We start from the raw sequence: 24,235 nt of genomic DNA, 5'->3' as shown, positions 1-24,235 counted from the left end.
GCCCCAGGGCGACCATCACCCTTTGGGCTGTGATCTGCTAGAGGGGACCTTTGCTGGGGAAGGGGACCCAGACTTGGCTGAAAAACTCCTCTGGGGTTGGAGGAGGTAGAGGACACAGGTCTCAGAGATGGTCCCCAGGCTCTAGGGCATTTCCAGTGGGGCAGGGGGCAGGACTGGGGCTGCCCTGGAGCCTGGAGACCTGGGCCGGCCGCTGGCCCCACCCCCGCCCATCCCCCTCTGGCCCCTCGGCTCCTGCAGTCTTCTCTCCGCTCAGCAGCCAGAGGGCTCTTGCCCATGCAGGTGCCGATGCCTGCTCCCCACTTACATCCCGTCGCCCCTCTCAGGACCCCCAGGCAGAGGCCACCCTCCTGGGCCACACACAGAACCCCCATGCTTAGCTTTGTCTCCTGCTAAGCCCGAGGTTCCAGGAGTCTGGGCCTAAGTGACTTGGCTGGGTGAAGGGGGGCTGAGGGACATCCCAAGTTCCTGGACAGTTCGAACCAGAGCCCTGGTCAGGCGTGGTGGATGCTCAGGAAGTTCCTCCCCCACCAGTGGTGCAGTGACATGGGAGATGGGCGCTTGCAGTGGACCTCCAGGGCCCTTGACCTCCCAAGTCAGGGGTGGGGCCAGGCCGGTCTGCCTTCGCCTTGGCTCAGAGCCTGGCCAGACTTCCAGGCAGGTGGCCCCTCTGTCCCCCACCAATGCCCAGTCTCCTGTGCAGGGCTCACACCCCCACCCTAAGCGTGGGAGACAGGGATCAGGCTCGGAGCTGAGGTTGGAGTCCAGCCCTCGGCCTCCTGCAGCCCTGGGGCCCGAGACCCAGCGGGGGCACTCACTGCACTGAAGGTCACAGAGCTGCTGGGGGGCGGAGAAGAGCACATCGGTCCTCCGGCCCTGTGGGCGCGGGGCAGCTCGGTCAGCCCAGCCTGTGGCCTCCCCCGCACCCTGACTGCATCCCCCAGAGCGATGGCCTGGGGAGGCTGCTGGGCTGACAGGCCCCCCCGAGGAGCTTTGTTGGTTGATGACAGGGAAGCAGGTCTGGGACTGGAGTAGGGGGGTGGGGGCTGGGTGGGGCAGTACCACCCACCTGGATGCAGGTGCCGGGCACACATGCCTCGTCCCTGGGAATGTTCACAAAGGCGACCACAGGGTCAGCCATGAGGTCCCCCTGGGTGGGAGAGGGGTCGGTCATAGGCAGCAGGGTGGGGGGGACTGGCTCACACAGCGGAGTGGCCTGCACCCCTCCACACCGGGCGGCCTCCAGGGGCTGACTCAGGGCCTTGTGGACAGGAAAAGGGGCAGCCCCCCTCCCACCGGGCTCACTGAGGCCAAGGGGCGGGCCGTGGCCAGGAGAGCCGGGCGGCAGGCGGGGGGCCGTGACTTCCTCTGGCGACACAGGTGCACCTGGAAATGGGCAGCACTGGGCGAGAAGAAGGTGACCCGGAGGTGGCCCTGAGAAGCTGCTGGCTGGACGGTCATCTTCCAGGCTGTGGGGGTCGAGGGCTGAGGCCCAGCACCGCCCCCCCACTTGCCCTCCTCCCTGCCACTGACCCAGCACCCTGTCATCCCACCTGCCTGACCCAGACGCATCCCGGGAGCAAAGGAAAGGGCGGTATTTCCTGCATCCGCAAGGCAAAGGCCCCAGGCCGGCCTCCCCGCCCTGCCGCCCTGTGGACAGCTCACCTTGGAAGCCTCGCTCGTGGAAAGGGCACCTCACCCAGAAGCCCTGGCTGGTGGAGAACTGTGGAGAAGTCTTGAGGCCTAAGGCCGCGGCAGTGTGCGGGGCTGGCTGGGGGCTGGGACAGGCTGGCCTCCTTCCCCCAGGTTCCCTTAGCTCCACCCTCAGACCAGGATGGGGGTCGGAGGGGTTCCTGGGAGGCGGGACCCCAGGGCTGGGCAGGGGCTGGGAGTGTGTGTGGCTGCATGCCCGCTGCCCCCGAGCCCCGCACCCCTCTACCTCCTCCTGGCCACCCCGCATTACGTGCTGGTCGCGCACAGGGCAGGCTGCGGCCTGGCCCACTCACCTTCAGGCAGAGCTGGGGCTGTGTGTCCACCAGCGGGTACTGCACCTGCGGGGGCTCAAGTCAGGCCCCCGCCATCCACGCCCACCCCCGACCCCGCCGGGGGTACTCACCCTGCCGTGCGCCGGCCGGCCGGAGCGCTCCAGGCTGTGGCAGAGGGCCCCTGGCCCCGGGCGCCAGCACAGGCTCACGTGACCACTCACGGGACAGGCAGGCTCCCAGCTCAGTGCCTGGTCCCCCGGGTGGTAGCGGATGGCGTCCCACAGGGCGTCTGTCTCTGCAGGGACCCTCGCCCAGGGGCTCAAGTCAGCGAGCCCCGCCCCCGTGTGTGCGTGTCCCGGGCGCGTGCGGCGTCCCGGAGCAGAGCCGCGAGCGGGCAACCCTCCTCCGCCCCTCGCACCGCCGCTCAGAACACTTGCTTCTTCCACGCGAGCCAGGCCGGGGCGCGTGCATCCGCCCCGGGGGCACACGCCCTCGCGCGCGCTCGCGTCTACGCACAGACTGCCGCAGGAAAGGGCTTGCCTGGGACTCACCTTCGGCTACATGCCGTCCGCGGCAGGCTCACGGGGGCACGGGGCCTGTCCGCACGCTTCCCCCCCACTGTGACCCCCTCCGGCTGAAGCCGGCCGGCCCCCACCCTGCCGGCACGGCTGACCTCCTCTCCCCCACCCCTACTCCACACCATAGGGCACTTGCCATCTTCGAAGGGACAGGCCTGCATCCGCACGGCGTCAGGGGTCGCAGACCAGCCCTGCGGGAGGGGCTGGGGTCAGCGCAGGCCCTGCCCCTCCCCCCGTCCCCTCCCGGCAGTGAAGGCCACACTCTCACTGACCTCAAGGCACAGGCAGGGCAGTTCTTGACTGTAGGGCAGAGACACGGTGCGGGACATCCTGTTCACTGTCACCTGCGTGGAGTTGAGGGCTTAGGGGCTGGGGGCCCAGTGGGTGGGACTGGGCCAGGCTGGGAGGGCCTGGGGTGGGGGGAGGGGGAGGGGCGTGGTCTGGGGGGCTGGGCCGTTGGGCGGGCCGTGGGCAGGGGTGTGTGCTCTGGGCCAGGGGGCGGTGTCCAGGGCTTGGGCCTGGGCTCACCCGCACGGGGGCACCCACATCCTCGCAGGTGAACCACTTGAGGCAGAGCCGGACGTAGTAGTCGGGGGCCCCGGGGGCCTCGGGCACCTGGACCAGAATGACCTTGCGGCTGCGGTCCACCCAGTAAGAGAACTTCTCGGCTATAAAAGGGCGGCACTTGGGGGCCATGCTGGGACTAGCGGTCATCTGACAAAGGTCTCCACCTGTCCTGAGAGCCTCCAAATGGTGACCCCTTGCTAGACCCAGGTATTTGGGAGTCGCCCACCTGAGGACCCATCATGACTTCCCAAGTGGGGCAGGAAGAAGACCCCCATGGGAGGGTTGTGGGGGTCTCCCCAGGAGCTGCGGGGCTGCAGTCCCACCTGAGGACGGGTCCTCACCAAAGCAGACAGGCACGTTCCTCCCCACGTCCTCGTCTCTGCAGTCTGCAAATGGCACAGCAATGGGGGGCCCAGCCACTCTGTCCCCAGCAGCTGTACCCTAGTCGGGCCTCTGCCCTTGTGCTTTACAGAAGTCTCTCCTCTCCCAGGGCACTTGCTGCGAGCTGCCCAGCATGGGGCTCTGCCTCCTACCTCAGGAGTCCCACCCCAGGTTGTCCCTAGAAGCCCTGTCCCTAGGGTACAGTGGCAGCTGTACCTGGGGCGGACCCATGGGCTCCCACCTTCCACATGGTACTGCTGGTCCAGCTGGACCCCACAGAAGTGGGGGACGGTCCTCAGGGTGACGTAGAGGCTCTGAGCCACACTCACTTCGAAGCAATCAAAATGCACCTGGAGCTGGGCATGCACAGGTGTGAGCCACGTGGACCTGGGGTCTATAGCTACCCATCCCTGGCCAGGCCAGCTGCACCTCGCATAGCTGGAACCCAGGGGAAGGGTCCCCTGTCCTCAGGCCTTGGGTGGATCGGGTGGATCCAGGAAGGGAGGGCAGCCAGGAGCAGCCAGGAGACAGCTGCTCCTGCCTGGCAAAGGCTTGGGGCGGAACCAGCAGGTCTGGGTCAGGCCCTGGCCTCACCTGCCGCCCCACCTGCCGTCGACGGGAGGCCCTGGAGACCCTCACACTCTGACACTGAGTCTCCTGGGTGTCGAGATTCATGGAGCAGGCCTCCAAGCCCCGAAGGCTCTCTGGGTGAAGGGAGGGGCCAGACAGAGCTGGTCAGACCAGGGCAGAGTCCTCTTTCTTCCCCTCCTCTCTGGGAAGTGCACTTAGCAGGGTCCCCCAGCCCCACCCTGCCCCTCCAAGTGTTGTGGAGTTAAAGGAGCTGGGAGCCCACCACCCTGCTTCCTGGGTGTTCCCACCATCACAAGCAGCATGGTCCCTCCCCCGCCCCCGAGGCTGCCTCTCACCATGCAGTGTGAGGGAAGCCTGCACGCGCAGGAGCAGGGAGCAGCCCTCGTGGGGGGCACACTTCATGGCAGTGGAGAGTGTCAGGGCCTCCAGGACCGATGGGGACATGGACGTGGGGGGTTGCTGGCAGAAGCTGTTAAAAATGTTCCCTGGGGAGGAGAGAAGGAGGGTGAGTGCCACAGGGCTTCCCAGTGCCTGGGTAAGGCTTTGTGGGTGGCCCGGCCAGGGGAGGGAGCTCTGGTAGGGCATGTCTGGGGAGGGGTCCTCACTATCTTGCCACAGGGCAATCAGTGAACAGTGGACCCACCCTGGAGCCCGCTGTCTTTGGGTGTCAGGAGCGGGGCCGGGCTGGGGAGCAGACCTGAGTGTCAGGGGCAGCTGGCATGGGGCAGGGGGGCCGGCCTCCTGACAAGCTGGCAAGCCCATTGCCACCCTTCAAAGGCCTGCGGGGGCACCTGGGTCATGACCCCCAGGGCTCTGTTCACAGGCCAGCAGCTGGACTGGCGCAGGTGAGACTGGCCCCAGGCCTCGGTGGAGCTGGGGTCTCACTTCCAGGCACGGGGCTGAGCGCAGTTGTGGCCTTCGCTTGGCCAGGCTTGCAGCTGAGGACTTGGAGGACAGTGGGGTTAGCTCCATGAGCCGTGGAGCCCTGGGAGGCCTGTGGCCCACAGTGTCAGCAGCCCAGGTGCCCCCCTGCACCCAAGGTTGTGGCCCATCTGCAGGCATGAGAGATGGCGTCCAGGCCTGGTGCCATGGGCAGTGGAGGAAGTAACCCCGAGGTGGGACCGCGTGTCCAGGAAGGGGAAGGGGTGTGTGCTCAGTGGGTGCTTCGGGGGCCCAGAACTCCCAGGCGCCCCCAAGGCAGACCCTAGGAGATCTGTCAGGAAGATCTCACTGGGGCTAGAACTCCAGGGGAAGTGCCGGCACTACGGAGGAGAGGGACCCCCCTTCAGACCAGGCCAAACTGCTAACTCGCAAGTGAAGGGGGAACAGAGCAGAATGGCGCATCCAAGACGCCTCCACGGAGAGACTGAGGCCAAAATGGACGCTCCTCAGAGGCCCCAGCCCTGAATTCAGGCAGGACTTGAAGGTGCAGAGCAGCTGCCCCTCCTGGGGCCCAGGGCCACAGGCTGTTTCTGCTCCAGGACCTTCTCCAGCGACATGCAAGCAGGTGGGCTACGGAGAAGGCAGGTTGCCCCAAAGCCAGGTCTCTGCAGGAGGCAGTGGTGCTGCCCCTGGGGCCTGGATGAACATGCTGTTGGTACTCGCCATGGAGCCTGTCACTCGACAGAGCTCATACGGACTGGCTTCAGAAAGAGACTCAAAGGGACAGCAGGAATTACAAGACCCGAATATGTTCATGGGAAAGAAATCCAGTTCTGTGGATCCCACTGTGGCCTAGACAGAGTCATGGAGATCAGCTTTACCCTCCTGCCTGACACAGCCTGGAAAACCAGGTAGAATACGTGCAGAATGGTTTCAGGACACAACTTGATGAAAACTAAACTCACAGATCCAAGTTGGTGAGCGCTAAGTATAAGAAAGATGGAAAAAGGGCGCCTGGGTGGCTCAGTTGGTTAAGCGACTGCCTTCGGCTCAGGTCATGATCCTGGAGTCCCGGGATCGAGTCCCGCATCGGGCTCCCTGCTCAGCAGGGGGTCTGCTTCTCCCTCTGCCCTCTTCCCTCTCGTGCTCTCTGTCTCTCATTCTCTCTCTCTCAAATAAATAAATAAAATCTTTTAAAAAAATAAAAATTAAAAAAAAAAAGATGGAAAAAATTATGAGGCACACCATGATCAATTCGCTGGAAGCCAGTGGCAAAGAGAAAATTGTAGAAGCCACCAGAGGAAAAAGACACATTACGTAGAAGGAACGAAGGACACGAGAACAGCAAGTTTCTTGTGGGAGAAGGCGGAAGAGCCCCCAAAGTGCTGAAGACAAGCCTACCAACCGGGAGCTCTACCACAGGGAGATGTCTTAAAATAAAGGGTAAATAAAGACTTCTTTAGCATACAAAAGCTGATAGAATTCCTCATCAGAAGATCCACACTACCAAAAAAAAAAAAGTCGTGGGATGGACCCCCGAGTGTCAGACTCTGCACTCAGCATGGAGTCGGCTTGAGATCCTCTTTCCCTCTCCCTCTATCCCTCCCACTCGTTCTCTCTCTCTCTTTCTCTGAAATAAATAAATCTTTTTTTTTTTTAAGATTTTATTTATTTGAGAGCGAGAAAATGAGAGAGAAAGAACACATGAGAGGGGATAGGGTCAGAGGGAGAAGCAGACTCCCCACTGAGCAGGGAGTCCGATGCGGGACTCGATCCAGGGACTCCAGGATCATGACCTGAGCCGAAGGCAGTCGCTCAACCAACTGAGCCACCCAGGCGCCCCTGAAATAAATAAATCTTTAAAAAATAAAATAAAATATGTCTGGAGAGCCTCCCAGTATTTGGAAACTAAACAATACACTTCTAAATAGCCTTTGGGCCAAAGAAGATATGAAAAGGGAAAAGAGAAATTACTTTGAACTGAATGAAAATGAAAAGACAACATATAAAAACATTTGGATGCTGCCAAAGCACTATTTTTAGGGGGGAATTTATAGCACTAAACTCCTATATTAGAAAAAAAAAATCTCAGGGGTACCTGGGTGGCTCAGTCGGTTAAGCGTCTGTCTTCGGCTCAGGTCATGATCCTGGGGGTCCTGGGATTGAGTCCCACATCGGGCTCCTTTCTCAGCGAGGAGCCTGCTTCTCCCTCTGCCCCTCCCCCCTGCTTGTGCTCTCTCTTTCTCACTCTCTCTCTCAAACAATTAAACAAATAACCTTTAAAAGAAAAAAATATCTCAAATTAGTGACCTCAGCTTCCACCTTAAGGAACTAGAGAAAGAAGGGTAAATGCACACCCTTAAACTAATGTTAAATTACATGTCAATTATATTTCAAACTGGAGAAGAAAGAGGAACAAAACCCAAAGTAATCAGAAGAAAAAAATAAAGATCAGAGTGGAAACCAATGAAATAGGAAACAGACAAGCAATAGAGAAAAGTCAATGAAAGCATATGTTTAAGAAAAAAATACTACCAGTTCTACATGGATTTTTCCAGAAAACCGATGAAGAGGGAATAGTTTGGAACTCATTCTCTGATAACAAAACCTGGCAAAAACATTACAAAAAGAGAAAACTACAGATACCTCATGGCCATAGAGTAGAAACTCTAAACAAAATTTTAGTAAATGGAATCCAACAACATATAAAAGGATAACACATAATTACCAAGCGTGGTTTGTCTTAGAAATACAAGATTGGTTCAATGTTAGAAAATCAATCACTATAGGGCAATCCTCTCGGGTCCCCTCCCTCTTTGGGAGCTTTGTACTCTCACTCAATAAACCTTGCTTTGCTGCCTACCAAAAAAAAAAAAAAAAAAGAGAGAGAGAAGAAAGAAAAAAGAAAATCAATCACTATAATTATGTTAACAAATTTTGAAAAACACATATGATCATCTCAATAGTCATAGCAAAATTATTTTACAAAATTCAGTATCTATTCTTAAAAAAACTCTCAGCAAACAAGGAATGTAAGGAAATGTTGTCAATCTAATAAAGGTCTTCTATGGGAAACCTATAGTTAATATCATGTTTGCCAGTGAAAGAAAGATTGTTTTCCCCTAAGATCAGGAACAAGATCAGGATCACTGCTCTGATCACTTCTACTCAACATTGTATTAGAGATCCTAGTCAGTGCAATAAGGCTAGAAAACAAACTTCCTTTTCAGTTTGGAAAGAAGTAAAGCTGTCTTCATTCACAGATGACATAGTTGTCTCTGTAAAAATATAATGGAATCTACAGAATGAGTTTAGCAAATGCAAGAATCAAGATCAATATACAAAAATACACTATATTTCTGTATGCTAGTAAAGAACAATTGCAAATTGAAATTTAAAAAATACCATTTACAAGAACATAAAAATATGAAATACTTAGGAACAAATTTGACAAAAGAGGTATAAAATCTATGCCCTGAAAACTACAAAATATTGCTGAGGGAAATTAGAGAAAACCTAAATAAATGGAGAGGTACACTGGACTCATGGGGCAGAAAATCAAAATTGCTAAGATGTCAATTCTGCCCAAATTGATCCATAGATTCAATGAAATTGAATTCAAAATCCTCTTTGTAGAAGGCCTTTCCTCCCCATAGACTGACAAGCTGATTCTAGAATTCACTTGGAAATGCAAAGGATCTAGAATAGTCAAATCGTCTATGATAAAGAAGAACAAATGTGAAGGCAAACACTGCCTAATTTTAGGACTTACTATAAAGTAATCAAGTGCAGGGATGAGGACAGTGTGGTATTAGCAACAAGATAAACAAATGGATGGAACAGAATAGAGTCCCCAAAAGACCCACCCATGTATGGATGGTTGACTTTCCACAAGCATGCTAGGCTGCCCACTGGGAAAGGGACAGTCTTTTCAAAGGATAGTGCTGGGTCAACTGGATGTCCATATGCAAACAAACAAAAAAGAACTTTAATCCATACCTTTCACTACATGCAAAGGTCACTCAAGATGCACTGCTGATTTAAATGTAAAATCTAAAACTGTAACACTTTAAAAAAATAGTAAAAAAAAAATCTTTGTGACCTTGAGTTAGGCAAAGATTTCTAAGCTACAACACTGAATCATGACTGTCAAAGAAAAAATTGATAAATTGGACTTCATCAAAATTTATCTTTGAAAGAGAATGAAAAGACAAGTCACAGGCTGAGGGAAAATACTTGCAGATCGTCTATCTGGTAAGGAACTTGCATTCAGAATCTGTAAAGACTTCTCCAAATTTAATAATAAGGAAACCAACAACCCAGTAAAGAATAAGATCTGAACAGATTCTTCAGATAGAAGATAAAAGTGGCCAGTGAGCACATGAAGAAATGCTCAACATCAGTTAACATTAAGGAAATGCACATTTAAGCCACAATGAGTCAGTATTAAGTATTAGAATGGCAAAAATGGACAGGACTGACCATACCTAGTGCAGACAAGGATGTTGAGGAATGAGAATCCTTGCACACTGCTGGTGGGAGCATAGAATGTCACAAACACTTCTTTAGAAGTTAGATATGTATGATACAGCCATTCCGTGCCTTGATATTCACCCAAAATTAATGAGAAAGGCTTGTCTACAAATGTTGATAGTGGTTTAATTTTTAGCCGCCCAAAACCCAGGTGTCCATCGACAGGTGAGTGGGCAAACAGACGGTGGTATAGCGATGCAATGGGACGGGATTTTGACATAACACACGGATGAACTGAAATACCATGATGCTGAGTGAAAGAAGCCAGACACAAGAGCACCCCCTGTCTGATTCCATGCATATAAAATTTTAGAAAATGTGAACTAATCTCTATGGAAAGATACGTGGTTGTCCATTATCTTGACTGTGGTAACAGTTTCGCAGGTGTATACGTATGTAAAACCTTAGCAAATCGAATACTTGGAATATATACAGTTCGCTTTCTGTCAATTTATGTCAATAATGCTACAGAGGCACCTGGGTGGCTCAGTCAGTCAAGCGTCTGACTCTTGGCTTCGGCTCAGCTCATGACCTCAGGGTCATGAGATCGAGCCCCACATTGGGCTCCGTGTGGAGTCTGCTTGAAACTCTCCCTCTCCCTCTGCCCCTCCGCCTCCTTGGGCATGTGCTCTCTCTCTCAAATAGATAAAATAAATCTTTATTTAATCTATTTGAGAGAGAAGGAGACTGAGAGAGCATGAGCAGGGGGAGTGGGAGAGGGAGAAGCAGGCTTCCCGCGGAGCAGGGAGCCCGATGCGGGGCTCGACCCCAGGACCCCAGGATCATGACCTGAGCCGAAGGCAGATGCTTAACTGATTGAGCCACCCAGGAGCCCCAATAAAATAAATCTTTTTTTTTAAAGATTTTATTTATTTATTTATTTGAGAGAGAGAGAATGAGAGACAGAGAGCATGAGAGGGAGGAGGGTCAGAGGGAGAAGCAGACTCCCCGCCGAGCAGGGACCCCGATGCGGGACTCGATCCAGGGACTCCAGGATCATGACCTGAGCCGAAGGCAGTCGCCCAACCAACTGAGCCACCCAGGCGCCCAAATAAATCTTTAAAAAAATAATGCTATAATGTAATTTCCTTCTTCCTGCCCATCTACAACGTGTGTAAGAAGGCGGAGAGTTTCCAAACTCCTCCCCAGGATCGGTGAGATGTCATACTGAGCTTGGCCTCCTAAGAGGGGGTTTCTCCCAACTCAGTTTAAGTTTATAGACGATCAGAAGTGGGAAAAATAAAACAATAAAACAATAATTTTTAAAAAAAAGCTTTAAGCACACAGAGCACAACTGTCTTCACACCCCATGAGCTTCTCTTCACCATGTCCTCAATAGCCAGAGTGGCAGACCAGGGATGGGGAGGAGGTTGCAGGCCCCTGACACCTTCTCCTCCCAAACTGATGAATATTAAACAAAAAATGAATAGCTGAGCTGCCTTTCGTGATCACCATGTGCGGGCAGTTATAAACAGAGTCAGTGATCAAATCCTCCCATACTGGTCCAAGTTCTACACAATTGCCCGCATCCGGCATGGCCCCTGCCCTGTGTCCTTGGCCCCCTGATGTCTTGGAGCCGATGCGAGTACTGTGGGATCTGATGGACTCTGAGCCTTCGGGAGGGAGCCTGCCCAAGGGTAGTGCTGGAGGCAGAGGAGGGGCCACCGAAGGAGGCGGCCAAACCTCCTGCTGTCCGCAGACTTCATGGTGAAACCGAGTGCTCAGCCAGGTACTGTGGGGCCTGGTGCAGGGAGTTCTGTCCCAGGCCTGATGTTCCCTCGCCACAGGGGCCACCGTAGAGCTTCGCGCTGCATCCCTAGGGGAAGCCACCTGCTTCAGAGTCCTCTTCCCACCCACAGGCACCTCATGTGTGTGAAAATGTCTTCTTCTCTGCAAGGAATGAGAAATCCACATCTCTTGACCTTTTCTGGGAGAAAAAAGAGCAGATCTACTCCAGCCAACCAAGAAAAGGACTAGAACCAGAATTAAAAAAAAAAAAAAATGTAGAGCCATAGCAGAGAAGGGCTGGTGGGGAGCCTGGAGTATAGCGAGCTATAGAGAGGGACAGGTGCCTATTATAGACTAAAATGTGTCAGAACAGGCTCTTGTCCCAAACTAGCTGACAGACTGGGGAGTATACAGAGTAAAGGAGAAGAGATACGAGCATATGTTATGTCATCCGTGGTGCAAAACAGGGAAAACAAGTGGTGTCACTCCGTGGAAATCATCGTGAACCCAGAATTTATCATGAAGACTCATGGGAATCTCCCCATGGGAGAAGTAACTATATTCAGTCTTTTCAAAGATTTAAAAAACTGCCACAGAGTCTTACTATAAGAAGGCTTAACAGGTGTATTTTAAAAAGGAGAAATAGGAACTCAGAAGGAAGAAGTGGGTTACAAAAGGGAACAGTGAACCCAGGGATTGGTAAAACTTGGTGGTGAATTTAAATTCCTATCGACAAAGGAAGAGGAGGAGAAACAAAGACTTTTGTGTGTTTAAAAACAAGTTGGGAGTTTCGTTTCCCATAGTACGCTAGACCTATTTGGACCAACTCTACTGCTGAAAACAACCAACACTGGAGAAGAGACTAGGCTTATAAAAAGCTTCACGAAAACTTGTGAAAGCTGATGAAAGAGTCAGGATCATCAGGCCAAAGCCTGAGAAATGGCAGAGGGATGCACAGGAAACCACGCCTGCCGAGGGCATCACGGAGCTCCCCCACTATCACCCTGGGTCGGGGGCAGTTGGGAGGAACCCCCCAACCCCAGGCCCTGTGAGGTGGCTAGTCTGAGCACGCAGGGAGGAACGGAGAGCTTCCCACAACCTCTGGTGGGCCTGGGTGCTGGTTCCCAGCCCTGGTTTGCATCTCTAGGAAGGTCCAAGAGACCTCAGTCTGTTTTTTAACGAGAAATGGTCCTGACAGTCACACACTACCTCTGAGTACCACTCAGAAACAAAGGGGAATCTGGTCTGAGGGGAACCTCCTTCATCCTAGGCCCTGGGGAACACCATGAGTCTTTCTTGAGGGCACTGAGCAGGCATATTTCAAGATAAACAAATATGCCAGAAAACAAAGCACCGAGAGCAGAAATGACAGGCCACAGAAAGCCCCACAGAGTCTTCCAGTGACAGACGAATCAGATGTGAACTGCAGACCAGCCACCCTAAGACAAGCTTGAAAGTATGCGCGGTGGGAAATAAAAACTACAAAGAGAGACGAAGCATGTTCACAATAAACAGAGTTTCTAGAAACGAAACCCACAGAAATAGAAATTAAAAATGCAACAAATGACTTCAAGAGTAGACTGGACCTCACCAAAGAGAGAATTAGTGAAGTGAAAGATCCCAGTGAATGATCCAGAAGGCAGCAGAGAGACAGAAAGACGGAAAATATAGCAGAGACATTAAGAAATGTGGAGAAAGAAGTAAAATGGCCAAGATGTCCCCAAGGAAGGGAAAGAGGACAGACAGGGCTGATGGCTAGCTTTTCAAAGGCTCACAGAAAAAAGTAAAAGTATAGGACAGTCTCCTGTTGAATATTGCAAAATCCTACATAAAACTTTAGCAATTTGATTTAATAATATATTAAATATGACTGGATAGGATTTGTTTCAGGACTCCAGGTACGGTCAACATTAGAAAATCTATTAGTACAATTCACCTCACTGAAAGATTAAAGGAGGAAAACTGTATGATTATTTTCACAGATGCACAAAGTTTTCATAAAGTTCACTTCCTATTCATGATAAAGAATGTTTAAAAAACCCTGGGTGTTATATGCAAACAACGAATCATGGAACACTACATCAAAAACTAATGATGTAATGTATGGTGACTAACATAACATTAAAAAAAAAAGAATGTTTAAAAAACTAGGAAAAGAAAGGCACTTCCTTGTCTAGATGGAAGCCATCTATTTCAAAGGCCCCATAAGCCTGGTAATGACTGGTAAGCCTTGGGAGTCGATCCCATAAATATCAGGACTAAGATGAGGGCTCCCCATTCAACGTTGTCCTGGTGATTGGAGCCAGGCCCAGAAGACCAGAAACAAACATGGGTTTATAAACTGTTAGTCATCATTTACAGAATACGTGATTATCTATATACAAAATCTTAAGAGACTCAATGGGAAATCTATTAGAAATAACAAAGAGTTTTTAACAAATGTGTTAGATACAAGATCAATATACCAAAATAGCATTGCTCTACACCAGCAAAACCAACCAGAAAATATGATAAAATAAAGAAACCATTCACAGTATCCTTCAACCTCTGAAGAACATAAATAAAAGCTTTGAGGAAGACCTAAACAGTTGGAAAGGCGTACCATCCGTGTTCATGGTTGGAAGACTCAACTCTGATAAGATGTCATTTCTGTCTCAAATTAATCAATGTATTCAATGCAAGTCTGATAAAAATGTGTGATACTGTGACTTATAATAAGAAATACGTATTGGTCTGTGCCCATTATCTGGTACAGGGATCCTAAAACCCTTGGAATTTCCCAAGACCTAAGAGCCAGCAGGGTGTCTTTTGTTGTTCATAACAAACCACTTTCAACCACACCTGAGTTTATGAGGTAAGTTTTGGAAAGCCCCAAAGGATGGGGACTGGTTGCCAGGGAAACAAACCACATGATGACCTCTGTGGAGGAGAGAGGAGCTGGAAGTCCAATCACCAATGGCCAATGCATTTATCGATCGTGCCTATGTGAAACCCTCTATAAAAACTCTGAAGGACAAGGTTTGGAGCGCTTTGGGGTTGGTGAGCACGTGGAGATGGGAGAGTGGCAGCCCCAGGAGGCATGGGGGTCTCCGAGCCCTACCGCATCCCCTCTACCTGGTTTTTCTCGAATTACATCTTTTTATAATAAACTGGTTACCTGGCAAGTAAAATGATGCTCTGAGTTCTGTGAGCCAATCCAGTAAAGTAACTGAACCGAAGGAGGGGTCGTGGGAGCCTCTGATCCGTAGCCAGTTGGTTACTTGCTGCTGGTGTTTGAAGTTGGGGGGCAGTCTTGTGGGATGAAGCCCCTAACCTGTGGGCTCTGAGGCTAAACCTATGGTCTACGTAACTTGGAACTGAGTTAATTGCTTGGTGATATTAAAAAATACACACATTGGCTCTCTCCAAAATAAATAAATAAATAAATCCTTTTCTAAAAAAATGAGGGGGCACCTGGGTGGCTCAGTCCGTTGAGCATCTGACTCTCAATTTTGGCTCAGGTCATGATCTCAGGGTCCTGGGATCGAGCCCCGCCATGGGCTCTGCACTCAGCTGGGAGTCTGCTTGGGATTCTCCCTCTCCCTCTGCCTGCCCCCCCTTGCTCACACACACTCTCTCTCTTCAAAATAAATAAATACATCTTAAAACAAGACACACGTTGGAAAATACGTCCCGAAACTCTCAGTAAACTTGACGATCAAAAATTCATATTGAAGAAGTGAAGGCGTACAAAATGCTAAGACCCTTTTAAAAAGCTTTTTATTGTAAAAATGAAATTTAGATACTGAAAAGCTCACCAAAAAATCATAGCTTTGTGAATTATTACAGGGCAGATGGGCCAGACAGCCGGTCCCCAGCTAGTCCAAAAGCCCCTTCGCTCACCCCAGAACCAGCATGCTGACTTCTACAGTAAAGACTTCTTTGCATTTCTTTATGGTTTCATCACCCAGATGTGCCTCTTCACGCACTAGAGTTGAGGCTGTGCCTATTTTCCAAACTTGGCTTATCTGGTCTGCCGCTTTGCCTCCATGTCTCCTCCTCCTTGCAGAATCAGGCTCTGTGAACTGCCAGGCGTCTCGGGGTGCAGCTCAGCACCCATCCTCAGACCCCTGTATTTCTGGCCAACCGGGCAGCAGGACCCAGAGGGCTGGCTGAGCTCAGGGTCCAGTCCTTTGGCAGGACTAGCGCTTGTGTCAAATGCCTGCAGGAGGCGGCATCCTGTGCCTGGACCTCCGCCACGTTTGACAATAGCTGTCACCAGCACTCAAGCCATTGGGAGCCGCAAAACAGTGATACAATTTTACCGTTTTGTTTCCACTCATCAGCTGGAATACTTACTCCAAGGTGGCATTCCCAGAAGAAAGACAGGATCAAGGCTTGATTCCCAGTTTTCAAGGTGATGAGTTGGTTCCCTGTCATCCACAGAAGGTGAAGAGTTCTCTTTATTTTTAAAAAACAAGATCATCATGACTACATGGGTTTACCCATGGTTGCAATTTATTGCAATTCTTATTGTTTTTTAAAATCTCGTATGATATCCTCTTGGCTAACGGGAGCTTCTTTAGGTTGTCTCCAAGTACTTTTTTATTTTTTAAGATTTTATTTTTAAGTGTTCTCTACACCCAGGGTGGGGCTAGAACCCACAACCCCGAGATCAAGAGTCACTTGCTCCTCTGAGCCAGCTGGGCGCCCCCCAAGGACTGCTGACGTGTACCACTGCCTTCGAGAGCTTCTGTGCTCTCTGGTACGACAGATGTCCCGGGTTCTTCTTGTACATTCTCTGCCCCAGGCTGGGAGTCAGCCACTTCTCTTGGAAGCCCTGCCTGGTTTCTTTTGCTGGGAAATGGTATTTGATGACCACAAACTGGACAGTAGGGAGGTTCCTAGCGTTGTAAGTTGTCTGCTCTTTTTGCTACATGCCCAAAAAGATTTTTCGCTTTCTCTTTAAGATCTGGTCATTTTACGAGAATATGTTTTGGTGTTTCATATTCAAGATCCATATTCTTGGGTCCATAGTGTACCCTTATAATACCCAGTTTCAAGAAAAAATTTTAATCTCCTGAGAACTGTAGTTCTTAGTATTTTTTCTGTCGCCTTAGTTTTCTTCAGCATCTGTATTTTGGACATTCTTGGCCTATCTGCAACACTTACCGTTTATTCAAACATCATTTTAATCTTTTTTTTTTTCATTTCTTTTTATTTTTAAAAATGTCCTCATTTTCTTCTTGTATTTCTCTTGGACGTTTAATATTTGGTCCGTTCACTCTTGGGTTCTTCTAATGTAGTCTTCATCTGTGAAGTTATTTTTCCTTTATTTCTAATTCTGTGTGTTGTCACCTCACTTCCGAGAATTTCTAACTTTTGCTCATATGCATCATTTTCGTGAGTTTTGAAAATTATTTTGAAATGAAATGTTACAGTTTGGGGGTTTCTTAGCATGTCTTTCTGGTGCACTTCATTGTCTTTGGGATGTTATTTCTATTTTTCATGATCATGAACTGTCTGGAATTGGTCCTTGATACCATTCCCTGATTCTGTCCCTTCGGAATTCAAAAGCGGGAGGCTCGGTTCTGGCCGCCTTTCCAGCCGCACAGCGCCCTCTCCCGTCGTGTTCGCGCAGCGTTAGAAGCGGGCTGGACGGCTTCGCCGGTTTCTTAGCCCCGCCCCCCCACCCCTCCGTCCACGTCCGTCTGTACCTCGCCGCTCGCCTCTGTTGTCCTCGCTCTGCTCAGTCTTGACGGCACCCCAGCTCCCCCGTGTGGGGCCGTCTCACCAGGGGTCCCGGAGCTGAGGGGGCGCCGACTCCCCGCCCCCGCCGCGGGTCTGGGTGGGTGGGGGGGTCAGGTGCGCTCTCCCGCCTCCGCCGCGGGTCTGGGTTGGGGGGGGTGTCAGGTGCGCTCTCCCGCGGGCGCTCACCGACGGCTGGGGCCCGCGCCGTCCCCCGGGCGCAACCGCAGGTAAGGCCCTTCACCTGGGGGCGCGGGAGCGAGCCGCACCTGAGTGCCACCCTCTCACCACTCAGTCTGCACCTGCGGGTTCGGGGACGCAGGCACACATGGTCGCCGCGCTCGCCGCACAGTTTAGGAAAAGAAGGAGCAAGGAGAAGCCGGAGAGGACCTGAGATCAGAGGCGTCAGGGAGCCACCGCGCGGCTGGAAAGTCAGACCCAGGCTGAGCAGTTCGCGGTGCGGCCGCAGATGGGTCTCCAGGCAGCAAAACATTACAGTTGCGTCCCTACCTCACACCACGAGTGGAAATAAACCCTATGAATTAAAGAGCTAAATGAAAACAAAATGTTAAAACCTTTAGAAGTACAGTAACGCTGGAAACATATCTACCACCTCAGGGCAGCGAAGAATTTCTTAAAAGATCCCCCCAAATCCATAAAGCCCCTTAAAGAGGAGACTGGTAAATATGATTACATCAAAGTGGAAAAGTTCTGAATGGCCTCAGGAGGCCAAAGGGAAAAAGAGAGGGAGGAGCTCTGTGAGGCCAGGAGCACTCCGGAGGGACATTCGCAGCAGAAGCCCCCACCCCAGCCCCACCCCGGGGGTCACCCGGATGCAGCAGCAGCCACGAAAGAAAGACAACGAAGCTATGGTTAAATGGGTGTCATTTTGCATTGGACAAAAATGCAGAAGTTGATAAGGGGAAACGGGGGTTTCCATATATTGCTGATGTGTCCACTTTGGAAAGAAAGGTGGCGTCCTCCAATTAAATAGGAATGGGACTTCTATCCGGCAGGTGCACAGCTGGGCGTGAACTGGGGGCTTTGCCCATGTGCAGCAGGTGCTGAATAGGGACATTGGGGGACACTCTGTCCTGTGAGGTGGGCAGGGGGAGGCCAGTGGAGTGGCAAGGAGGACAGGGTGACCCTGCTGACCAGGGTGTAGGAGGGCAGGAAAGGCAGCTTGTTCCCATCTGCCCGAGATGTACTCACGGCTCACTCGGCTCTTGCAGGTGAAGCCCTGGGGACAGAACAAAGAGAGGGTGAGAGGCCAGCCTGGCCACTTTCTGTCCTACCCCTGAATCCAGCCCCAGCGGCCAGGAGAGTCACATGGCCCCTCACTCTCGGCAAGGGCCTGGGGAGGGGGGTGCCACCGTCCAGCCCAAGGCCCTGCAGATGGTGGTCATTCAGGAAATGGGCGACCTGGACCCCATGGACTGGGGAGCCCCATGTCCCCAACTACATTCCCAACTTCTGCTGCTGGCATGGGCCCACCCATCCATTCTTTAGGGGAACACTGGTTGAGTGCCTCCTAGACACTGATTAGGTGCTCGGGTTCTGGAATAAAAGAAAGTGGGGAAAGAGCCTGCCTTTGAGGAGCCCACATTCTGAGATGCGGACACAATCCAGAACGTAAGCAAGTTACACTTTATGTTAGATGTTGAGAAGGGTGAGGGGGGGGTATCAGAGGAGCCGGGGGGGGGTTTGGGGGGGGGCAAATCTGCAGGCTTGTTCAGGGGAGACTTTGTTGAGAAGGTGAAGTCACGCGGGCTGCCCGGGGTAAGGGCAGCGACAGCATGTGAAAAGTCCCGTCCAGGCTGTGTCCACCCCGCCCCCTCACCTGATAGAGGGGGCCCACGGGAGAGGGGCCTGGACTGGGGACCAGGTTCAGTTGGGGCTCATGGGTGGCTGGACGGCCAGCCTGCGGGCCTCACTTTGGTGGGTGGGCGGTGCTACTCCACAGCTGAATCTGGGAGACTGAGGTCAGGGGGGCTGCCCTGGGGGCCCACAGGGGCAGGGTGGCCGGGGCCCTGGGGCGCCAGACTGCTCAGGGCCCGCGCTCCCCAGCGACACCACAGGGCAACAAGGAGCAACAGTGATGTTGACCCTCTGCTCCCTTCCCAGAGGAGAACTGACCCTCCCAGGACCCAGGAAGCAGCCACAGCTTGGGCGGGGGGGACCGTCTGGGCGGAGGGCCTGCACTTCGGGTGGCACCCAGGTGGGAAAAGTGGGACTCCAAGCCTGTCTGCTCCTGCCCTTGGATCTGTGGACATGCCACAACAGGTGGTTCCATCCCTGTCTAAATACTTTTATTTCGGAATAGTGCTAGATTTACAGAAGAGGCAGGAAGATAGTCCTGAGAGTTTGCCCGAAGCATCGGCATCTTACAGACTGATGGTGCATCTGTGAAAACTAGGGAACCGGGGCTGGTGGGGGACGGCTAAACCCCCGCACCGTTTGGACTTCTCCCAGTTTTGCATCTGTTTTCTGTTTCTGTTCTCAAGGTCTGTTTTCCATTTCACACCACTTAGATGGAAGGGCTGAGCCCACCTGGACACGCTCTCCTCAATGCGACTGGGCAGTCCCGGGGAGCACAGCGGCCCAGGGGTGGAAGGGCAGGAGGGGGCAGCCCAGTCCCGCGAGCCCTAGAGATGTGACCCGGCAGAGGACAGGGCCCCATGTGCAGCCCTGAGCGCGTGAGGGAGGGGCAGTGCTGGGCCTTGGCATCCACTATCCTACCTGCGACCTGAACCTACTCCCCCCAGTCCCAGAGCTCAAAGACAGAGAGGCCCTGCTGGTTGCCCCAAGGTTGAGGGCATGCGTGTGCCCTGGACAGTGGGCACTGCCTGCCTGCCGGGGCCTGCCCTGTGCCCATGCCCAGAGCCCCCATAGCCCTGGAGATGCGGCAGCGTGGTGTCTAGTGGAGGGCTGGTGGCTGTGGTCTGGCGGTTGGCCCTTCAGTGCCCAGACCTTCTCCTCTCAGGGACACAGCAGGGACAAAGATCAGGCCAAAAAGCGCCTGTGGGTGGCCCAGGGTCCCGGTGTACCAGGAGCTCGAAGGGAGCCGGGAGTGGCCGGGGGGGGGGCAGGGGAGAGGGCTGGCTGCGTGCCCAGGGGCCCGGAGCGGGGGTCCGGTTGGAGAAGTGGCCGCACCCCCAGCTCCCTGGGGTTTTCCACTGGGCTTCTCGGGGCTTCCCGTGCCAGGCGTGGGGGCTGTCTGTGGGGAGGGACACCCCACTCCCACCCCAGGCGCATGTCTTGGGGCGGGACCTGAGTTCCCTCCCCCACAGGCACCTGAGCTGCCCCTAGGCCTCAGCTCCAGCTAGAGGAAAGGACCTGCCTGGGTTCCTGCTCCATGTGGCTCTCCGCCTGCCCGGGCCGGCCCCCTCCGCACAGCCCAGGATGCTGGGAGCCCCCAAGCCGCCAGGCAGGGCCCCCTGATGGCCCCATTCAGCACCCAGGGCCCCTGCCCCTGACACAGGCATCGCCAGGGCTGTGATCTTCTGCCCCTGCCCCCCCAGCTCTCCCAGTCAGTTCAGCGAGAAGGACTTTTCACCGAACACTTGCCAAGGCCCAGAACAGTCCTCCTGTGGGCACCTGTGGGCTGGAGGAGTCTCTGTGCAGGCGTGGGGGAGGCCAGAGGCTGCCTGTCCCCTGGCTTCTCCAGCTTGAGTTGGATCCCTCAGCGGCAGCCCCCATCAGCTCCCTGCCTGCCTCCTCCTCCCCCTCCACCCCCCCAAACCCCTCCGGGCAACGCCTCCAGCACCCCTCCCCCACCCCCTCGGGCCCGGGTCCCTCTCCTCCCTCCCCCAGCCCCACCCCCAGCAGGGCCCCCAGGGCTGCAGCTCCTGGGCTCCGTCCAAAGTGGTGCCCAGGCCTGGCCCTAACTGTGGGGTCAGCAGCAGCAGGGCAGAGAGTCCCTTTCCCTCTGCAGCTTGCCCTGTCCCCCCTCCAGCCCTCCTCTCCCCTTACCTCTCCTTGCTTTCCCTTGACGATTCTTTCTCCTCCTCACTACCTGTGGGTCTGGGGGGCTCAGTCCTATCCCAGCCTGTCCCAACATGGGACTTTGCTGGTGCCTCTTCCTAGCCCCGCTCGCACCACCCAGCTGCCCCTTACCATCAGCTCTCATGTCTGACGGGCTTCTCAAACCCCACATTTCAAAACCAAGTTGCCTTCCCCAAAACCTGCCCCCCCAGGCCTCCCACCTCACGAAACATCTCCAGCAGCCCAGACCTAAAGTCATGTTCTAGAGTCCACTTTGATTTCTCCTTGTCCACCAGGATCCCCAGGGGATCCAACTCCACCCACAAAGTGCACTCAAAGCAGCTCCCTCCCATTCTCCACCTTCACTGTGGGACCCAGGTCACCCCCCAGCCTGGACCCAGCTGTTTCCTCTGCACCCATGGTTCCCACCAGCAGCCAGAGGGAGCCTCTCCCGGCCCCCCACAGGTCCCTGCACCTCTGATCTGAGCCGGCCCCCCAACCTCTGAGGCCCTGCCTGACCCCCCGGCCACCCCAAGCCTGCTCTGTCCCTTGCTGAGCTCCCTGGACCCTCTGCTGGACACACTCCCAGGGTCTGTGGAGCTGCTGTTCCTCCCTGAGGAGGATCAGGTGTCCCCAAGTGTCCCCCAGGGTGGCCTGGGCACCGCCCCCGAAGGCACACATGAGACCTCACCCCAGCCCACCCCTGGTTTTCTCAACAGTCATCACCACCTACATTTTGTTTTGTTGTGCACTGTACCAGTTAGAACACTGGTTCCCAAAGTCACAGGGCACACAGCAGGTGCTCCAGGTTCCCTCCACCCCATGCTCTTCAGGTTCCCCTGTCCCTGCTGTGTCCCCCAGTGGCCCCGGGACACCTTCTGGGCTGTGTCCCCACTGTGCCTTGACCAGTCTTCTGGGAACCAGGAACCCTTTTTATGGCAGGTGCTGCTGGAACGCCTGCCTCCCTCAGGCAAGGCTGAGTCAGCCTGCCCTGCAGTGAAAAGTCCAGGGAGGCCACCGTTTCCAAGCCGTGCTCACCCTGCAGCTCCCTCCTGTCCTGCATGAGCACCTTCCTGCAGCCTTTCCTCACAGGGTGTCACACAAGCCCCAGCACCTTGGATGATGAAACATGGCTCACTGAAGCCTTGGGGGGCTCCGGGCAGAGGCACCGGTCGCGGGCACATCAGCTGGCCCTTGCCACTGAGGCGCTGGGCAAACAGGCCCTGGACCAGAGCCGCAAGGTCAGCCCCACACCTTCCGGGGGTCCCCAGGCCCCTGTGTCACCCACTGCCCCAGGGCCTCCTGCTCCCCTTGCCTGTCACTGTTACTCATGTGCTGAGGCGCCAGGCCAGTGCCCACCTGTGGAAGAACCAGGGCCCCCTCAAGACGAGAGCCGAGGAGGTTCAGGCGCTCACGTGAGAGCAGGAAAGGCCGCCTAACCACAGGATGGGGGTCAAGGAGGGGGCAGGAGCTCACCTGAGAACAGGAGAGGTCACATTCTGCAATCTGGGGGACAGCCAGGCTGTGGTAAGTGCTCCAGGTCAGGGAAAGGAACACCACGGCTGGCCCAGCTAGCATCTGGCCGGCGTGCATGGGGGTGAGACTGCAGGATGCCCTGGGGAAGCTGCTCCTTGCCTTCCCAGCCCCAAAGACAAATGGGAGGGTCTTGAGTGAGTTTGCTCCCTGAGGCAGACACTCCCCATCCTGATGGAACAAAGCCCAAGTGGGCTGGCCATAACCACAACCCCATAACTTCCTGCCTGGTCCTGGCTTGTGCAATGGGGCCTTCAGACTCTGGCCAGATGCCCACGCAGTTTCTAGGATGCCAAAGGAAGCATCTGGAACCTTGAGTCTCTGGGGTTCCAGGTACCCAGGTTCCCCATGGGGCTAGCCGCTGGAGCAGGGCGCTGTCCCACATACCCCACGGCTCCTGGGTGTACCCCTATGTCTTAGGCACTCATCTTGATGGTGGGGGACAGAGGGTGGCCAGAAGCCCTCGTTGTTCAGTCCAGGTGGGCTGGCGAAGAGCGGGAGTCCTCCCAGGGGCCCGCACCCTGCAAGTGCTGGCTCTAGCCCCAGCCCCCACAGGGGAACCCTCTCCTGGAGCAGGACCTGGGGCTCTGCATCACTTCCTGAGGGTGTGCATCACCCTTCTGGACTCGAGATGCTCAGCCCTCACCCCAGAGGGCGCCACCCTGAGGCCCGACTTCCGCTGAGGAATCACTCTGCGCTTTTTTTGCATTTGATTCTTTCTACATGTGAACGTTTGCAGGCAGAAGCTCATGGTGCCCCATCTGCTCCAGCCTCAGCCTGCATGTGGGGCAGCAGAAAGGTAAGATGGAGCTCAGGCGCTCCTTTATCTCCTCCCTCCCAGGGCAGGCCCAGAGTCCCTGCGTCCGGCCTTCTTCCTGCATCTGCTGGGCAGGTGTGAGCACCTCTGGCCCTGGGAGGGCACCATCCCATGAGTGGGGGACACATAAAGTGATACATGGCTGAGGATCTGCCTGGAACCCCAACAGGGCACCTCAAGTTTGGAGGGGAGCTGACCCTGAGGGGCATCATACCCAGCCTGGGCACCACAACACGTAGGCGGGCCCCGGGGGCGGCTCTCAGTGCAGGCACGGCCCCTCGGGCCAGAGTGCTCCTTGAAGTGGACTCAAGCCCGAGACAGGAGCGAACTCAGGAAGCACCATGAAGGAGCCTCTGGCCCACGGGATAGGGCCTGCCAACAAACGTCACCCCAAACCATGGTTCCCACCCTCCTGCCACTGTGGCGTGGGCACCAGAGGCCATACCCCAGCCTCCCTCCATCCTGGGCCAGTGCCTCAACCCCGCACCCACTTGCGATACGGCATGTGTGCGTTGGGACTTCTGGGGTCACTGCTAGGCTCTGGGCACCCCATCCCACACTCTGGTGAGGTGGAGCCAGTGGGGAGGGAGTTCTTGCCCCCACCCCCAGTGCTCACGAGGCCACGATGCCTAGGAGTGAGCGCGCCTGACGCCTGCCTGATGTGCTGAGGACAGGCTTGCAGGTCCAGGCTCACCCAGGAAAGCCAGGGTGGATCTTCCCGCTGTCCCTGGCCTAGCCTTCCTCCAGCACCCCTGGCCCCTGGGTCAGCCAGATGGGGTGAGTCAGAAGAACCCGTCCTGCCCCAAGGGGCTCCCAGTGCACCGGCCCGGACCAGGCAGGGAGGATGCAGGCCTTGCTCCGTCGGCTCTGAGGCCCCGGACAATGCTACAGCAGCTTCTGGCAGCCGCGAG

At 54.5% G+C, this 24,235-nt stretch overlaps 1 protein-coding gene across 1 annotated transcript; it reads right to left on the bottom strand.

The window, feature by feature from the left end:
• Window positions 1-426: 426 nt before the first annotated feature.
• Window positions 427-22,602, bottom strand: IL17REL (interleukin 17 receptor E like). Its single transcript, XM_045866671.2, has 15 exons — window positions 22,451-22,602; window positions 18,203-18,230; window positions 4,456-4,605; window positions 4,124-4,233; window positions 3,771-3,885; window positions 3,490-3,534; window positions 3,110-3,249; window positions 2,854-2,925; window positions 2,718-2,772; window positions 2,135-2,298; window positions 2,025-2,069; window positions 1,684-1,741; window positions 1,324-1,487; window positions 1,088-1,168; window positions 427-894 (listed from the first exon to the last, which is right to left on the bottom strand). The coding sequence occupies exons 1-15, from the start codon at window positions 22,565-22,567 to the stop codon at window positions 439-441; spliced, it is 1,800 nt and encodes a 599-aa protein (XP_045722627.2). The 5' UTR covers window positions 22,568-22,602; the 3' UTR covers window positions 427-438.
• Window positions 22,603-24,235: the final 1,633 nt, after the last annotated feature.

The sequence above is a fragment of the Mirounga angustirostris genome, unplaced genomic scaffold, assembly GCF_029215605.1.
Source record: "Mirounga angustirostris isolate CCGP_5_RB_7025 unplaced genomic scaffold, mMirAng1.0.hap1 SCAF_5, whole genome shotgun sequence".
NCBI classification, from domain to species: domain Eukaryota; kingdom Metazoa; phylum Chordata; class Mammalia; order Carnivora; family Phocidae; genus Mirounga; species Mirounga angustirostris.
Note: the sequence above shows the minus strand (reverse complement) of the source record. Positions and strands in the feature narration are given on the sequence as shown.